The sequence below is a fragment of the Panthera uncia genome (genome assembly GCF_023721935.1).
Source record: "Panthera uncia isolate 11264 chromosome A3 unlocalized genomic scaffold, Puncia_PCG_1.0 HiC_scaffold_12, whole genome shotgun sequence".
NCBI classification, from domain to species: domain Eukaryota; kingdom Metazoa; phylum Chordata; class Mammalia; order Carnivora; family Felidae; genus Panthera; species Panthera uncia.
The window spans coordinates 28,611,541-28,625,058 of NW_026057579.1; the positions used below are offsets into that span (position 1 = coordinate 28,611,541).

The 13,518-nt window shown below is 42.7% G+C and overlaps 1 protein-coding gene across 3 annotated transcripts in view; it reads left to right on the top strand.

Moving 5' to 3' along the window:
* The window catches only part of NBAS (NBAS subunit of NRZ tethering complex), a 328,333-nt gene that overhangs the window by 124,906 nt on the left and 189,909 nt on the right, over positions 1-13,518 (top strand). For all 3 annotated transcript variants that reach the window (XM_049652503.1, XM_049652501.1, XM_049652502.1), the window contains 3 exons: positions 701-854; positions 5,947-6,132; positions 7,827-8,000. In XM_049652503.1, the coding sequence (XP_049508460.1) occupies positions 701-854; positions 5,947-6,132; positions 7,827-8,000 (514 nt within the window). The remainder of the gene's footprint in view (positions 1-700; positions 855-5,946; positions 6,133-7,826; positions 8,001-13,518) is intronic.

The following is a 13,518-nucleotide window of genomic DNA, read 5'->3' on the forward strand; positions in this document are numbered from 1 at the left end:
GTTTTTATGAACAGAGAAAACCAGGTTTCTGAATCTATACACCTCCACGCCTCCCCCCCCTCCTCCTCCTCCTCCTCCTTTTTAATCTACGGCAACCGGCCTGAAGTCGTTCCTCTCTTTGCAGATGTCAGTAGCGTACTACATTGCTGATGCCTGCTGACAGTATATTATCAATGTAAATAAGGCATATTTCCTTTGGTTTTTATGAACAGAGAAAACCAGGTTTCTGAATTTATATTTGAGTCAGAATCGCCTGGAGGTGTTTCACCTGAACGAGGCCTGGCCGGCCATCACAGGTAATTTTGATTTGGTACGCCTGTGGCCGGCACCCAGCCGTAAGCGTTTCGTAAAATTTGCCTCCCAGGCTGATTTTGATTTTGTTAATACTCACTACATTGATTTGTGGCATAGCTGTTTTGGTGTATCGTCCATTCTGATTTTTTACATTGGGAAGCCTAATAGGGAAATAGATTAGGCATCCCCCACATGTCCCATTTATCGTGTAAGTGTGCACATAGATACGGGAAAAGATACACGCAGACACCCTCCCCTTTGTACACACACACACACACACCATACCCCCATCTCTGACCGCTCCCTTCCCATTCCTGTTCCTGTCTCTCTCTCTCTCTCTGACTTGCACAAAATTCTAACTTTTTCCAGCATTCCAGTGACTAATTGTTCCTTTTGTGCCTCGCAGAATGGTGGTCGAGCCGCGTCTGCAAGATGAAAGTGAATTCTTGTATGCCGCACAGCCTGAGTTGCTGAGGTACAGGACGCCGCCGCTCACGGTAGAGAAGGTTGTGGACTGGTATCAGACAAGAGCAGAGGAAATAGAGCATTATGCTCGGCAGGTGAGGGGCGGACGACAGCCGCGACTCCGCGATGCCGGCAGAGCCGCGTCAGGCCCTCAGGATTCAGGGCACGTCGTGGCAGCTGACGGTGGTGCCAGGGAGCCTGTATTTGGTTTGCAGAGACGAGATGAATCTCTCTTACTACTTTTGTTCTTTTATCCTTTGCCTCAGAAGCTCTTGTGGCCTTTCTAGGGATTCTTAAAGAGCAAATACACGTAAGAAAAGTTGCTCACCTTACTCTAAAATCAAATGTAAGCTGCGAAGTATGGTGCCCGCTCTCCCAGATTTTCCAAAGATTTTTAATAGGCTTAATACCATGCTAGTTGAAAAGACTGTATCAACCCAGAAATGCCTGATTAGCTCCTTGTCACGTTGCAGTAAGGCAGCTGATTTTTATTTTGCTTTTTAGGAATTTGGGTTTGAGGCTCTGTCTCTAATGTTTTTCCTTAAGTTGAAGCCTAATTTCCCTCCGTTCCCCTGTGCCTTTATGGAGCCACATAAGAACTGCATCAGAGAGGGGCTGTGGAAGAGAGAGCAGATTGTATGGAAGCTTAGGAGATCTGAATACTCATCTTAACTCTTTGCTAACACGCCTTGTAACTCTGAACCTGCCACTTAACCTTTTCTGCCTGTTTGTTTTCTGCCTGTTCATGGGGTTAGTTTTTTTTTTTTTTTTTTTTTTTTTTTAGTGTTTATTTATTTTTGGGAGAGAGACAGAGTGTGAGTGGGGGAAGGGCAGAGAGAGGGAGACACAGAATCCGAAGCAGGCTCCAGGCTCTGGACACAGAGACACAGGGCTTGAACTCACGAACCGCGAGACCATGACCTGAGCCGAAGTCGGACACTTAACCGATGGAGCCACCAAGGTGCCCCTCATGGGGTTGCTTCTTATACCAAGGTCAATGAAACAAAGAAAATACACAGGAAAGAACATTACCAATTCTGCTAATTGAGGGCCTTGCAAATATCAGCAGTAGTTGTCTTCGGCTTAGAGGACAGAAGTTTGCAATTCAGACTGAAGAATGGCAGAAGGCACTTTGAAAACTCATTTAGGGTCCGGCCGATGCATGACTTTTGCTTTTTACTTGCGGTCTTGGCTTTGGACCACCCATCCTACCATCAGTTTTCCACTTCACAGGAAGGCCGATTCTAAAAGGTCTGATGAGCAGCAGCACTGTGGGAAGGAACTTCCATCCCTTTGTTTAAATTTCTACTTAGTGATTGGCACAGCTCTGTGTCTCCATTTGATAGTCTTCTTGAATTTCTGCTTCCATCTCATTCCTATTTTTAGTAGTCATGGAATTGAAGGTGAATTATTTATTAGAGCTGATGGCACTATTATAGACCATACTTTTTTTTTGGGGGGGGGGGGAGCGGGCGGGCCAAGAATATTTATGATGGACTTTCCAGGTTTTTGAAGATGGCTAAGGACCATAGTATGTTTGAAAATGTCTAGAATCGTAAGGTGCTGGAAGAGAAAGAACCTCTGGAGGTGCTCCCGTTGTGCTCTTTGGACCTCGGGTGACAGTGATGTGTCAGGTTTATCGATTGTAACAAGTGAGCCGTTCCGGTGGGGGATGTAGATGGTGTGGGAGGCTGTGGGTAAGTGGGGGTAGAGGCTGTGTGGGAAGTTGCTGTACTTTCTGCTTGGTTTTGCTGTCAGCCTAACACTGCTCTAAAAGGTAAAGTCTGTAAAAAATAAACAGAAAGGAGACTGCAGAGCTCTTTGAAATTAAAAATTTTTTTAATGTTTATTTATTTTTGAGAGAGTGAGAGGGCGAGGGACAGAGAAAATTCCAAGCAGCCTCCATGCCATCGGTGTAAACTCCGACGTGAGGCTTGAACCCACAAACCAGGAGATCATGACCTGAGCTGAAGCCGGATGCTCAACTGGCTGAGCCACCCAGGCACCCCTGAAATATAAATTTTTTGACAGTCTAGCAATAATTCCTAGACATCTTAAATTCATCATTTGAGGAATTGGGAATAATTATAAAGGAAGCAAAGTGATTTTGGGGGTGCTTTATTTATCTGCTTCGTATTCCTTCATCCCTTTCCTTTATTTAAAACCCCTTCTATCAGAAGTCTTGCTCTTTTGCTCCATTTTATTTACTAATGTTTCATGTGGCTTATGCTACAAAGTGTATCCAACATAGTTTCATCTTTTTCATTTTTAGAGACTTAATTGATGTGGGACTTCTTTTTCCTTAGTGCCTACAAATGCCTTTAGCGGAACTTGTTTGTTGGATTAGAGAATGTGTATCATGTGAAATGTATCAGGTGAGGGCTTGGGGTGCACGGCAAGATTGAAGTTGTATTAGCGCCCACTTTCATTTAAGATGTCAGGTAATTTGGTTGCAAAGCTTTTGTACTTCAGTAAGTATCTGGGAGAGCCACAACTTCAAAGCCGATATTAGAAAACCAAATCTGGATCACAAAATTGGTGAGTGTGTTACAAATGGCTAATGTGCTGTGTATGTCTTCAAACTGTCAGTTGCACAGAGTTGTGTTTCATGCATCAGGTTTTCTTCATGCTTTCTGAAGATTCACATGGGATAGTTTTTTTTTTTTTAATCGATATACAGGTAAATCTGTCTTTTCAGACATGACCTGTGTTTTTATTACTAGAAATTAGGTAAAAAAACGCATTTATCTGCTGAAGTGTTTCCACATCATTCCTGTTTTGCCTCATGCCTTACCTACAGACGGTTTCCCCCCCTTGTGTTTATTGGCACCATGTGCCTTTCTTCTTTGTTCATTGCATCTGTACCAGTCAGTGCCTGGGTCTTATTAGAAGGGCTTGGAGGCTGGTCCTTTAATACTGCTGTTCCTGCCTTGCCTTGATGCGCTGTCCCTCCCCCTTCTCTGCTTTCCCGGATCTACCACCTCGGCCTCATTCCCACTCATTCCCAGAAGATGATTTGCCTGTGTTTCACTGGGAAACTTGAGAACTCGCTTCCCTTTGTCCTTCCTCTTCCCGGCTTTTCCCAGAGAAAGAGGTCTCTTCTCTTGCGTTCAGGCTGCTGGAGTCCACACCCACCCCTGCTCAGGGCTGTTCTGTCTGTCATCTTTTCTCTTTCCCCAGTGTCTTCAACCTCTCCTTCTCTGCTCTGTCAACTTTTTTTTTTTTTTTTTTTTTTTGGTCCTAAAGTTGAAATCACTCCTGTTTTTTTAAATACAACAACAACGAAATTAGAGCCATATTCTCCCTGGCTTTGGCTGCAGCTGCCTTCCTTCTGTCGCAGCTCAGCTCGGACATAGTGCCCTCCGCTCTGTGTGATCACTTTCTCCACGTTTCTTTGCTCCTCGTTTGTCCGGAATCCGGCCACCCCTGCCGTTCCACTGAAACTGCTTCTTAATGTCAAGTCCCCTTCCTCTGTTACTTTACTGCTTCATCCTTTGACACCACTGCTTCCTCCTTCCCGCAGGCTCCTCTGTGTGGCTTCTGTGATGCCCTCGTGCTTTCCCCTCATCCTTGTCTTAGCCATTCGTTTTCATCTCTTCTGGGTGGCCCATGTCTTCTGGCTTTGTCCCCCAGGGTGCTGCTCTTGCCCTAGTAGAGAGTCTTCTGACACCAGTAAGTGCAGCTGTCTGAACCGGTCTGCCTGCTTCCTGTTCAGTCCACTTCCAACCCACCATTCAGCACGTACTTACTAAATGAATGCTCTTTCTCGGGCGGACATCTGCTCCTGACATGCCTCAGTTCAAAATCCTTTGGCCATATTTGGATTTCAGGATAATCTGCCCCTTCCTTAGCTCAGTAAACAATGTTCTCTGTTCTGTGGTGCCTCCCTACTGCCCCAGCCATTTTGCTCATTGCTTCGCTTCATCCAGTCTTTGGGATCCTGCAGAATGAACTGTACTTTCACAACACGGGACGCTTCTCTGCCTTCCATGCTGTTCTCCTGCCCTCCTTCCTTGTGACCTGCCGATATCCACAGATTCTTTTTTTCTTTTTGTTAAGTTTATTTATTTATTTTGAGTGAGAGAGAGAGCAAGAGAGGGACGGAGAGAGAGAGGGAGAGAGAGAGAATCCCAAGCAGGCTCCGTGATCACTCAGTGCCCAATGTGGGGCTCGAACTCACGAACCACGAGATCATGACCTGAGCTGAAATCAAGAGTCGGACGCTTAACCGACCGAGCCCCCCAGGTGACCCCAGTATCCACGGATTCTTTACAGCACATTTTAAGTGTTCCTCCCTCAGGGGGACTTTGTGACACTCGCAGGTGGGCCACGTGCCCCCTTTTTTGAGGCCCCACTCATCCTTGCTCTACTTCAGTCTCTGATTTACTGGCTGAGTTTTCCTATGCGGTGGAGATCATTGAAGGAAGAGACCTCATCAGTTTTCTATTCCTAACACTTAGAATGGTGCTCGGTTCGCGGAAGGTCCTTAGTAAATAACTGGTAGTCTAGGATAAGGGTGTAAGTGAGTAGTACGAGAAGCGGTGAGTTAAGGCCACGTTAGATGATTTTGCCATCAGCCCGAATTATGTCCTTTCATAAACCCAATCAAGTGATAGGGAGTCAAATTGCTGTGTCCTGAGCATGTCTAGGAAAATCATTCTTCGTCTTGGTCTCAGTGAAGGGCAAATACTTGAATGGAGACAGAGAAAGTGTCTACCGGAGTTCATCATTCAGCAAGTATTTACTGAATGTTTTTTATATAGGAGGCACTGTGGAAGGGTAGGTAGTGAACAGGAATAGGAAAGCAAACATTCTGTTTTTGGAGCAGAATGACATAGTGAAAGTAGGATTAATTTGGCATTATCACTAAATAGCTCCCCCTCGCCCCCCGTGTTAATGTCGTAAGAATAGACAAATATATATGAAATTGCTCTTAAACTGTCATGTTCTATGAATTTAAGATGTTTGTCTTTCATTATCTTCAGTATTTCTTACTGATTCTTTTGAAACAGTTTGCTGATATATTTGCTAAAGAACTCTAATGTTTTTGTATTAAATCAATGTATGTTACTGATAATGCAGTCTTATAGAAGATGATCACAAGAGTCCGATTCTGTACAGGAGGCTTTGACTGTAGAAGATGTGGGAGATGAAACACTCAGTCTTCCTGTCGCTTTTCTGTTTCAGGTCGACTGTGCATTGTCACTCATTCGACTCGGAATGGAGCGGAACATTCCCGGTTTGCTGGTTCTCTGTGATAATTTGGTTACCCTGGAAGCCTTGGTTTATGAAGCCGGGTGCGATTTAACCCTAACCTTGAAAGAACTCCAGCAGATGAAAGACATTGAAAAACTAAGATTGCTGATGAGTAGTGTACGTTTTATTTTAACTTTCTGTGTACTTGGATTAACGTGGGTCTCAAAGCCAAAGATAAAATGGCCTCCAAACCTGAGAATTTAGTAAATAAAAGAAGGTTTCTTGACTTAAAAAAAAAAAAAAAAAATCCAGTTTTTGAATAAATTACTGAAGGCATCCCAAACTATTTTGGCTGTTCTTGTACCTTGCTTGCCCTTTATTCATAATCATCTGTATATATAACTTCTTTTTTTCTCTTAGCTAGCAGATTTCTAAACTAGCTGGTCATGCTAGGAGTCATGTTTCTAGGCCTTCACTATGTTAAATTTCCCAATTACTTTTCTATTTTGCTTACACAAAAGTATTGGATTCAGAGGGCTGGGTGCTTGTGTGAAGAAAACATCTTGGCTTAGTGGTTCGTAAGTTCAGGAGGGTTTGCCCAGCCACTTTTAGATTCTTCTTGGGTCACCCTGGGGAGGAAACACCCCCCAACGTTAGAACCTGGTTTCTCATGAACCCACTGATTAGAGAGGCACCTTTGAGACCAGAACGGTGGGGTTGTGGGGGGCCAGCTGTCACAGGCCAGACTGGTTCCAAGTGGCCCTGTAAGGCATGGAATCCTTGTCCCTGCGCTGTCCCACGCGCTCTCCTTTCTCCCTGACTCTTCTCTTTTTTTCTCATGTACTTTCTTTTTCGTCTTCCTTCCTTTTTCTCTCTTGTCCTCTTTCTCCCTCTTATCAGTCAGCCTTTTCTCTCTCCCTCTGGCCCTGCCTTCCATTTTGCTTACTAGTTTTTTTCCCCCACTGATTATCCAGCCAGTGAGAATTGATTTGTGTTATATGTAAGACTCCTCTTAGGGGATTTAGGTGTATCTCCTGGGGTAATTAAAAGAAGGAATTGTATAATGTCAGGGAGAATGAGTAAAATTATGGGTGTCATTTGGAGTTTTGTGAAGGTGGATGTAAAGGGGAAAAACGAAACAGGAAAAGGAAAAGGAAGGGAGAGACTCCGGGATTCAGAGACTATTCTGAAGTAGTTGTCTTCTAGAGGTTTTTGTTTTGTTTTGTTTTAAGTTTATTTATTTTGAGAGAGAGCTAAAGAGAGTGTGGGGAGGGGCAGAGAGAGAGAGGGAGAGAGAGAATCCCAAGCAGGCTCCTCACTGTCAGCGCAGAGCCTGACATGGGGCTCAAACCCATGAACTGTAAGATCTTGACCTGAGCTGAAACCGAGAGTCAGATGCTCAACCAACTGGGCCCCAGCCGCCCCCCTTCTAGAGCTTTTTTATGCTCCTCTGTCTCTTTGCTTTTTTCTGTTTTATTCTTCCCATCTCTGGGCTCGCTTGTTCTCTCTCTGTCTCTCGAGACATCTTTTACACGTGCACACACACACTTTTGTAGGTAGAACCTCTCTTTACTCTGGGAGACCTCATGTTGGAGCAGTAGTACTAACATTTTTGTCTTCCAGAGCTGGGCATAGGCTGTGAGGGACCCAGAGTGACCCTGGTCCTGAAGAGAGGGCCCCAAGTGCTGTCTACTGTACAAGCCCCAGGCAGAAGGCCATTCTGCTACCTCTCAGGCTGCCTGGGAGAGGTGAACCAGAGTGTCTGTTTTAGGAAGTGTTGGCCTTCAACTCTTTAACATCAGTCTCTTGAACTTGTTGTCTGGTATAATAGGTATTTAATGTGTGTTTGTTTTGGTTGATTGTATTTTCAGTGTTCTGAGGACAAGTATGTGACAAGTGCCTACCAGTGGATGGTTCCCTTCCTTCATCGTTGTGAGAAACAGTCTCCTGGTGTGGCTAATGAGCTATTAAAAGAATATTTAGTAACTTTGGCTAAAGGGGACTTAAAATTTCCCCTGAAGATATTTCAGCAGTCCAAACCAGATGTAAGTAGAAACTCTAACTTCTAAAAAAAACCTCTGCACTTCTTCCTCTGCATAATTATGTCTCATTTGTCAGTTTGTTATAATAGGCTTTGCAAGTAACTTCACTTGAAACAGACAAGAAAACGGTTGTCATATTATCTTTAAAAATGTTTCAACAATTCAGTCCACTAATTTTTTGGAAGTTTATATGTACTTTGATTTATTTACTCATAAGTTTGTTGACTTTCTATTATATTGATTATATATATAGGTATATATCAATACCAAAAAAACTAACAGTTGATAGATACTGAATTCTTACTATAGATAGGCACTCTACAAGTGTTAACCCATTTAATCCTTATAGCAATCCTATGATGTAGATATTTTGTATTAATATTGGAGGGAAAGAAAATTGTGATCTAGTGTGGTTAGGCAGTTGTCCAGGGTCACAAGGTTAGGAGTGGATCCTGGGTTCACACATAGGTATTCTAATTTCACAGCTGTTTTCTTAACCAGTATGCTTTACCCTAACGCCAGGAGAAGAAGAAAAGATTCTCACCCTTTAGGACCTTCAAAATACTTATGAAAATCTTTAGGATGTCATAAGGAACTCTGATTTTTCTTAATTATCTCTTGTATTTGCTTAACACTACTATATATTGGCTCTCAAACAACACAGCATTTAGGAGCACCAACCCGCCCCCCCCCCCCGCCCCCCCACGCAGGTGAAAATCCATTTATAATTTTGACTCTCCCAAAACTTCCAACTATCCGTAGCCTACTGTTGACCTTACCAATAACATAAATAGCCGGTTAACATGTTTTGAATGTTATATGTATTCTGTACTGTATCTTCATAATAAAGTAAGCTGGAGAAAAGAAAATGTCATTAAGAAAATCATAAGGATGAGAAAATACATTTACAGTCCTGTCCCGTATTTATAAACAATTGGCATATAAGTGGACACACAGTTCAAGGGTCAGCTGTGTTTAAAGCTCTGTACTGCTGTAGAATTCAAGTCGGTGTTCACATTCACTGGCAATAAGTCATTTTGTTAAGTACAGTATACTTTAGCAAAGTAAATAACCTCTTAATTTAGCCATAAATCAAATCTGTTGTTTTAAGAGATACTGGCTCCCTTTCTGTTGGCAGTGGCTCAAGCGGGGTGGCATGGCCACTCGAACGCCCTGACTTTGTAGTGAGAGTCAAAGGGTTGGATTGGGGTTCAAGCCAGAGGCCATTGAAGCCTTCTTCCAATCCAGAATTCGAATTGAGTGCACTTCCTTGAGCTAACCTTTATTGCAGTCTGAAGTCTTCTGAAATGTATGGTCTTAAGCCGTATAATCCAGAGAAAAAAGGAAAACATTGCTTAGCTAACCTTACACATTTTTTGGTTTCTGAAAGGGTCGTTTGTCAGAAATATATCTATTCTTTGGCGTTTAAAAATTTTCTATCTTCTCATAAGCAGCTCCCGTTTAGTATTCTGGTTTTGAATTTGGGGTGGTTTACTGTGAGCCAAGGGTGGGTTGCTTAAGACCGCAGAACACAATGTGAGAAGCAGGATGGATTGAAAATGAATGTTTTATGAGGAAGAAGGAAGTGACTTTAAATTCTTTCTAGTAATCTTGTTTGTGATACTTCTTCCTTACAGAGTCTTGTAAATCCTTTGTATGTCATCAGCTTTTTGTTGTTTTTACTTGGCAATTTAGCATGTGCCTTTTGAATAAAACATACGGTCATTTGCTTTTGTTGAAATATGTAAACATCAAAGCAGAGAACAATGGAGTTGCTGGGCTCTTCCTTTCTGATCCAACCTCTATATTTCTAACAATATTATCTTTCCACAACAGAACTTTGCTCATGTTCATGGATCATGATCTATGGGAAGCCTCCAGAGGCTTACCAATGTCCACAGGGTAAACGTTAGGCTCTCTAGAGGGTTCTTTGTGGTCTGTTTCTAGTCTGCCTCTTGAGCCTCATTTCCCTCTGTGAAGGAATGTGCTAGTTCACTCACACTGAACTTCTCACCCTGTCTTCCCCTTGTTCGGTCTTTCATGCCTCTTTATGTCTTAATAGACTGTCTCCTTTGTTAGGGATGGTCAACTTCTCTTCCCTTCCCTTTGCAGACACCTACCTGCCCTTCAAGATCCTGCTGTCTAAGATTCCCTCTGCTGGGAGACCTGTGACTTACCTGTGCTCTGACAGGTCTTGTCCCTGCCTCTGTAATAACCATGTCACACTCTCATAATTGGTGTTTATTTATTTTTATTAAAACACTCATGTTTGTGTCTCCCACCCGTGTTTCCTATGTGTGTTCTCTATGTCCCCTGCATCTGTGGGTTGCCAGAGTGTCAGTGCCTTGTAGAGAGCAGGTGCTCAGTAAATTTTGTGAGGGCAGATGATGAGCGAGGGACTGAAACTGGGTTTCATTATGATGCTTTAGATCACTTGATTCCATTTGTTTGCTTATGAGGATTGTGCTTGGAGCATTGTTTTTATTTTATTTTACTTGGCCCTTTACAAAAAGGTCTGCCATGTGTTAGGCGCAGAGTATTTACAGTAATGTCACGGGAGCAGTGATTTCTGTATCAGACCGCTTGGACTAAGTTATGCTGCATTAACAAATGAGTAGGTTAGAACAGATATTCATCGCTTGCAAGTGTCACACAGGCTGTGGCTGGGCTTCTCTTGTGTTCCATGTCTTGTTCGCTCTAGGACGTGGCTAAAAGAGCAGGCCCCCTTTGCTGAGCTGTGGCACAGGGAAAAAGAACAAAGTAGAACCGCACAGTGACTCTTAAAACTTAGCTCAAAGTATGTCACGTGACATCCGGTCACATTTCACAGGCTAGAGGAAGTCTGTGGCCAAGCCTGATGTTAATAAGGCAGGGAAGAAGGGAGTGCATAATGGGGACAATAATACAGATTGTCTTGGGAGAAGGGAGTGCATATTTGGGGACAATAATACAGATACATACTTGCCCTTTTAACTGCAGTGTATGCTACAAACTCTTCTTCTTTTGTATAACATCCTGATTTTAAGCACTCCTCTGTGATTTTAAGCTGCTGTTCTTTGCTTGAATGGCCCTTTGGAAAGCAGAACTTGTGAAGGAACTTGGGCAAGTCTGGATGAAGAGGATTTGGGAATAAAATATTCTGCCTTCTCATGTTCTCTGTCTGCTGTACTAGCAGTTTAAAAATGCATCTGTGTATGGGAACTATGAACTTAAATTTTTTTGATTGTTATTTATTTTGAGAGAGAGAGCGAGTGAGCGAGCCAGTGTGAGCAGGGGAGGGGCAGAGGGAGAGGGAAGAGAGAATCCCAAGCAGGTTCTGCTCGAAGGACTTTCCTCTTTCCAGCTATCCTGTGTTTCTATGGTGCAGTCCTCCAGAGGCCTGAGTTTGGAAGCTTTGGGTGCTGATGTAGGCCCTGTATCCCAGCAGTGGCATAAATGGGAAAGTCTCCTTAACACTTTAAACTCTTGTCTTCAATTTCCTGCTTGCCTACTTTTGGCCTATACTCCTTAGGGAACTGAAAAATTTATACTCTACCATGCAGTTAAGTATGGTAACCTCTAGCCATGTGAGGCTATATAAATTAAAATAATAAAATTAAAAATTCATTTATTCAGTCTCCCCAGCTTTTGGTTATTTCTAGTATTTTGTAATTACAAACGATGCTGTAGTGAATAACTTGTTCCCATGTGGTTTTGTGTCTTTGATGTTTATTTTATTTATTTATTAAAAAAATTTTTCTTTAATGTTTATTTTTGAGAGAGAGAGAGAGAGACAGTGTGAGCGTGAGTGGGAGAGAGGGAGACACAGAATCCAAAGCAGGCTCCAGGCTCTGAGCTGTCAGTACAGAGCCCGACATGGGGCTTGAACTCATGAACCACAAGATCATGACCTGAGCTGAAGTCAGACGCTTAACCGACTTGAGTCACCTAGGCGCCCCACGTTTATTTATTTTTGAGAGAGAGAGACAGAGCATGAGTAGGGGAGGGCCAGAGAGAAAGGGAGACACAGAATCCGAAGCAGGCTCCAGGCTCTGAGCTGTTAGTACAGAGCCCGATGTGGGGCTCGAACCCATGAACCGTGAGATCACGACCTGAGCCGAAGTCGGACGCTTAACCGACGGAGCCACCCGGGCGCCCCGGTTTTGTGTCTTTGGTATGCCTTCAAGGTGTGTTCCTACGATGGGCATCCTGAGGCTACAGGCAAGGGTTGTGTCGGCATTGCCAGAGTTTCCTTCGGGGCGGTGGGTGCGGGGGATGGTTGGTCCAGGTGACATTCCTACCAGCGGTATAAGACCTTGCTTGTTGCTCTACGGTTTTGTGGACAGAATTCATTGCCATAGTTTAACATGTTTACTAATGTGGGAAGTGGAAAGGGGTGTTTTAATTTGCATTTAATTATGAGTGAATTTGAAATGTCCTCATGTATTTGAGGGGATTATCTCTTTTTTGGTGAATTGTCCATTCCTGTCTTCTCCCCGTTTTTCATTTGGGTTTTTGTTCCTTTGTGCTTTGCTTTTGTAGAAATTCAGGTACATTGGCGTAATTACCCCCCTTTTTAATGGTATGGATTGTGTATATTTCTTTCAGTTGGTAGATTATCTTTTGACTCTGTCTCTGGTGGATTATGTCAGCCAGAATTTTTATCTCTATGTGTAGACAAATTGAGCAATTTTTTATTGTCTCTGTATTATGAGTCATGGTGAGCAAGCCTTTCCCTCCAAGGTCAAAGAAGAATCCACTCATTTTCTTTCAGTACTTGTATGATTTTATTTTTCTGTGTGGATCCATAATCCACTTGGAGTTCATTTTTTTGTGTGGTGACATGAGGTCTAATTTTGTTCCTCAGATGGCTACCTAGTTGTCCCAGCACCATTTATTACAAATTTGGTCTTTTCTAGAGTGATTTGAGTTGCCACCTTTGTCTTATATCAGATTTCCATTTAGTTCTAATTCTAGACTTAAAAAATTTTTTTTGCAAGTTTATTTATTTTTGAGAAAGAGAGACGGAGTGTTAGCAGGGGAGGGGCAGAGAGAGAGGGAGACACAGAATCCGAAGCAGGCTCCAGGCTCCAAGCTGTCAGCACAGATCCTGACGCGGGGCTTGAACTCATAAACTGTGAGATCATGACCTGAGCCAGAGTCGGATGCTCAACCGACTGAGCCACTCAGCTCCCCTAGAGTTTTTATATTGTTACTGGTTTGTCTGTACACTGGGACCAACTATTTAATTATAGAGATTTTATAGTGTGCTTTTAAAGTCTGGTAAGGGTGGTGTTCCTTTATAGTTTTTCTCCCTAGGTTTTTTTTTGTTTGTTTGTTTTTTTTTTTTTTTTTTTTTTTTAAGCTATTCTTGTAAAAGTTTGTTTCTTCTTCTGAACTGTAGTACAACTTGTTTGATTCCATAAAATAGCTTATGGGTATATTTACTGTGATTATATTAAATTTGTAAATTAGCCTAGCAAGACTAATATTTATTTATTGAAGTTTTAAGGTTTAATTAATTAATTTCATGCACATGCAC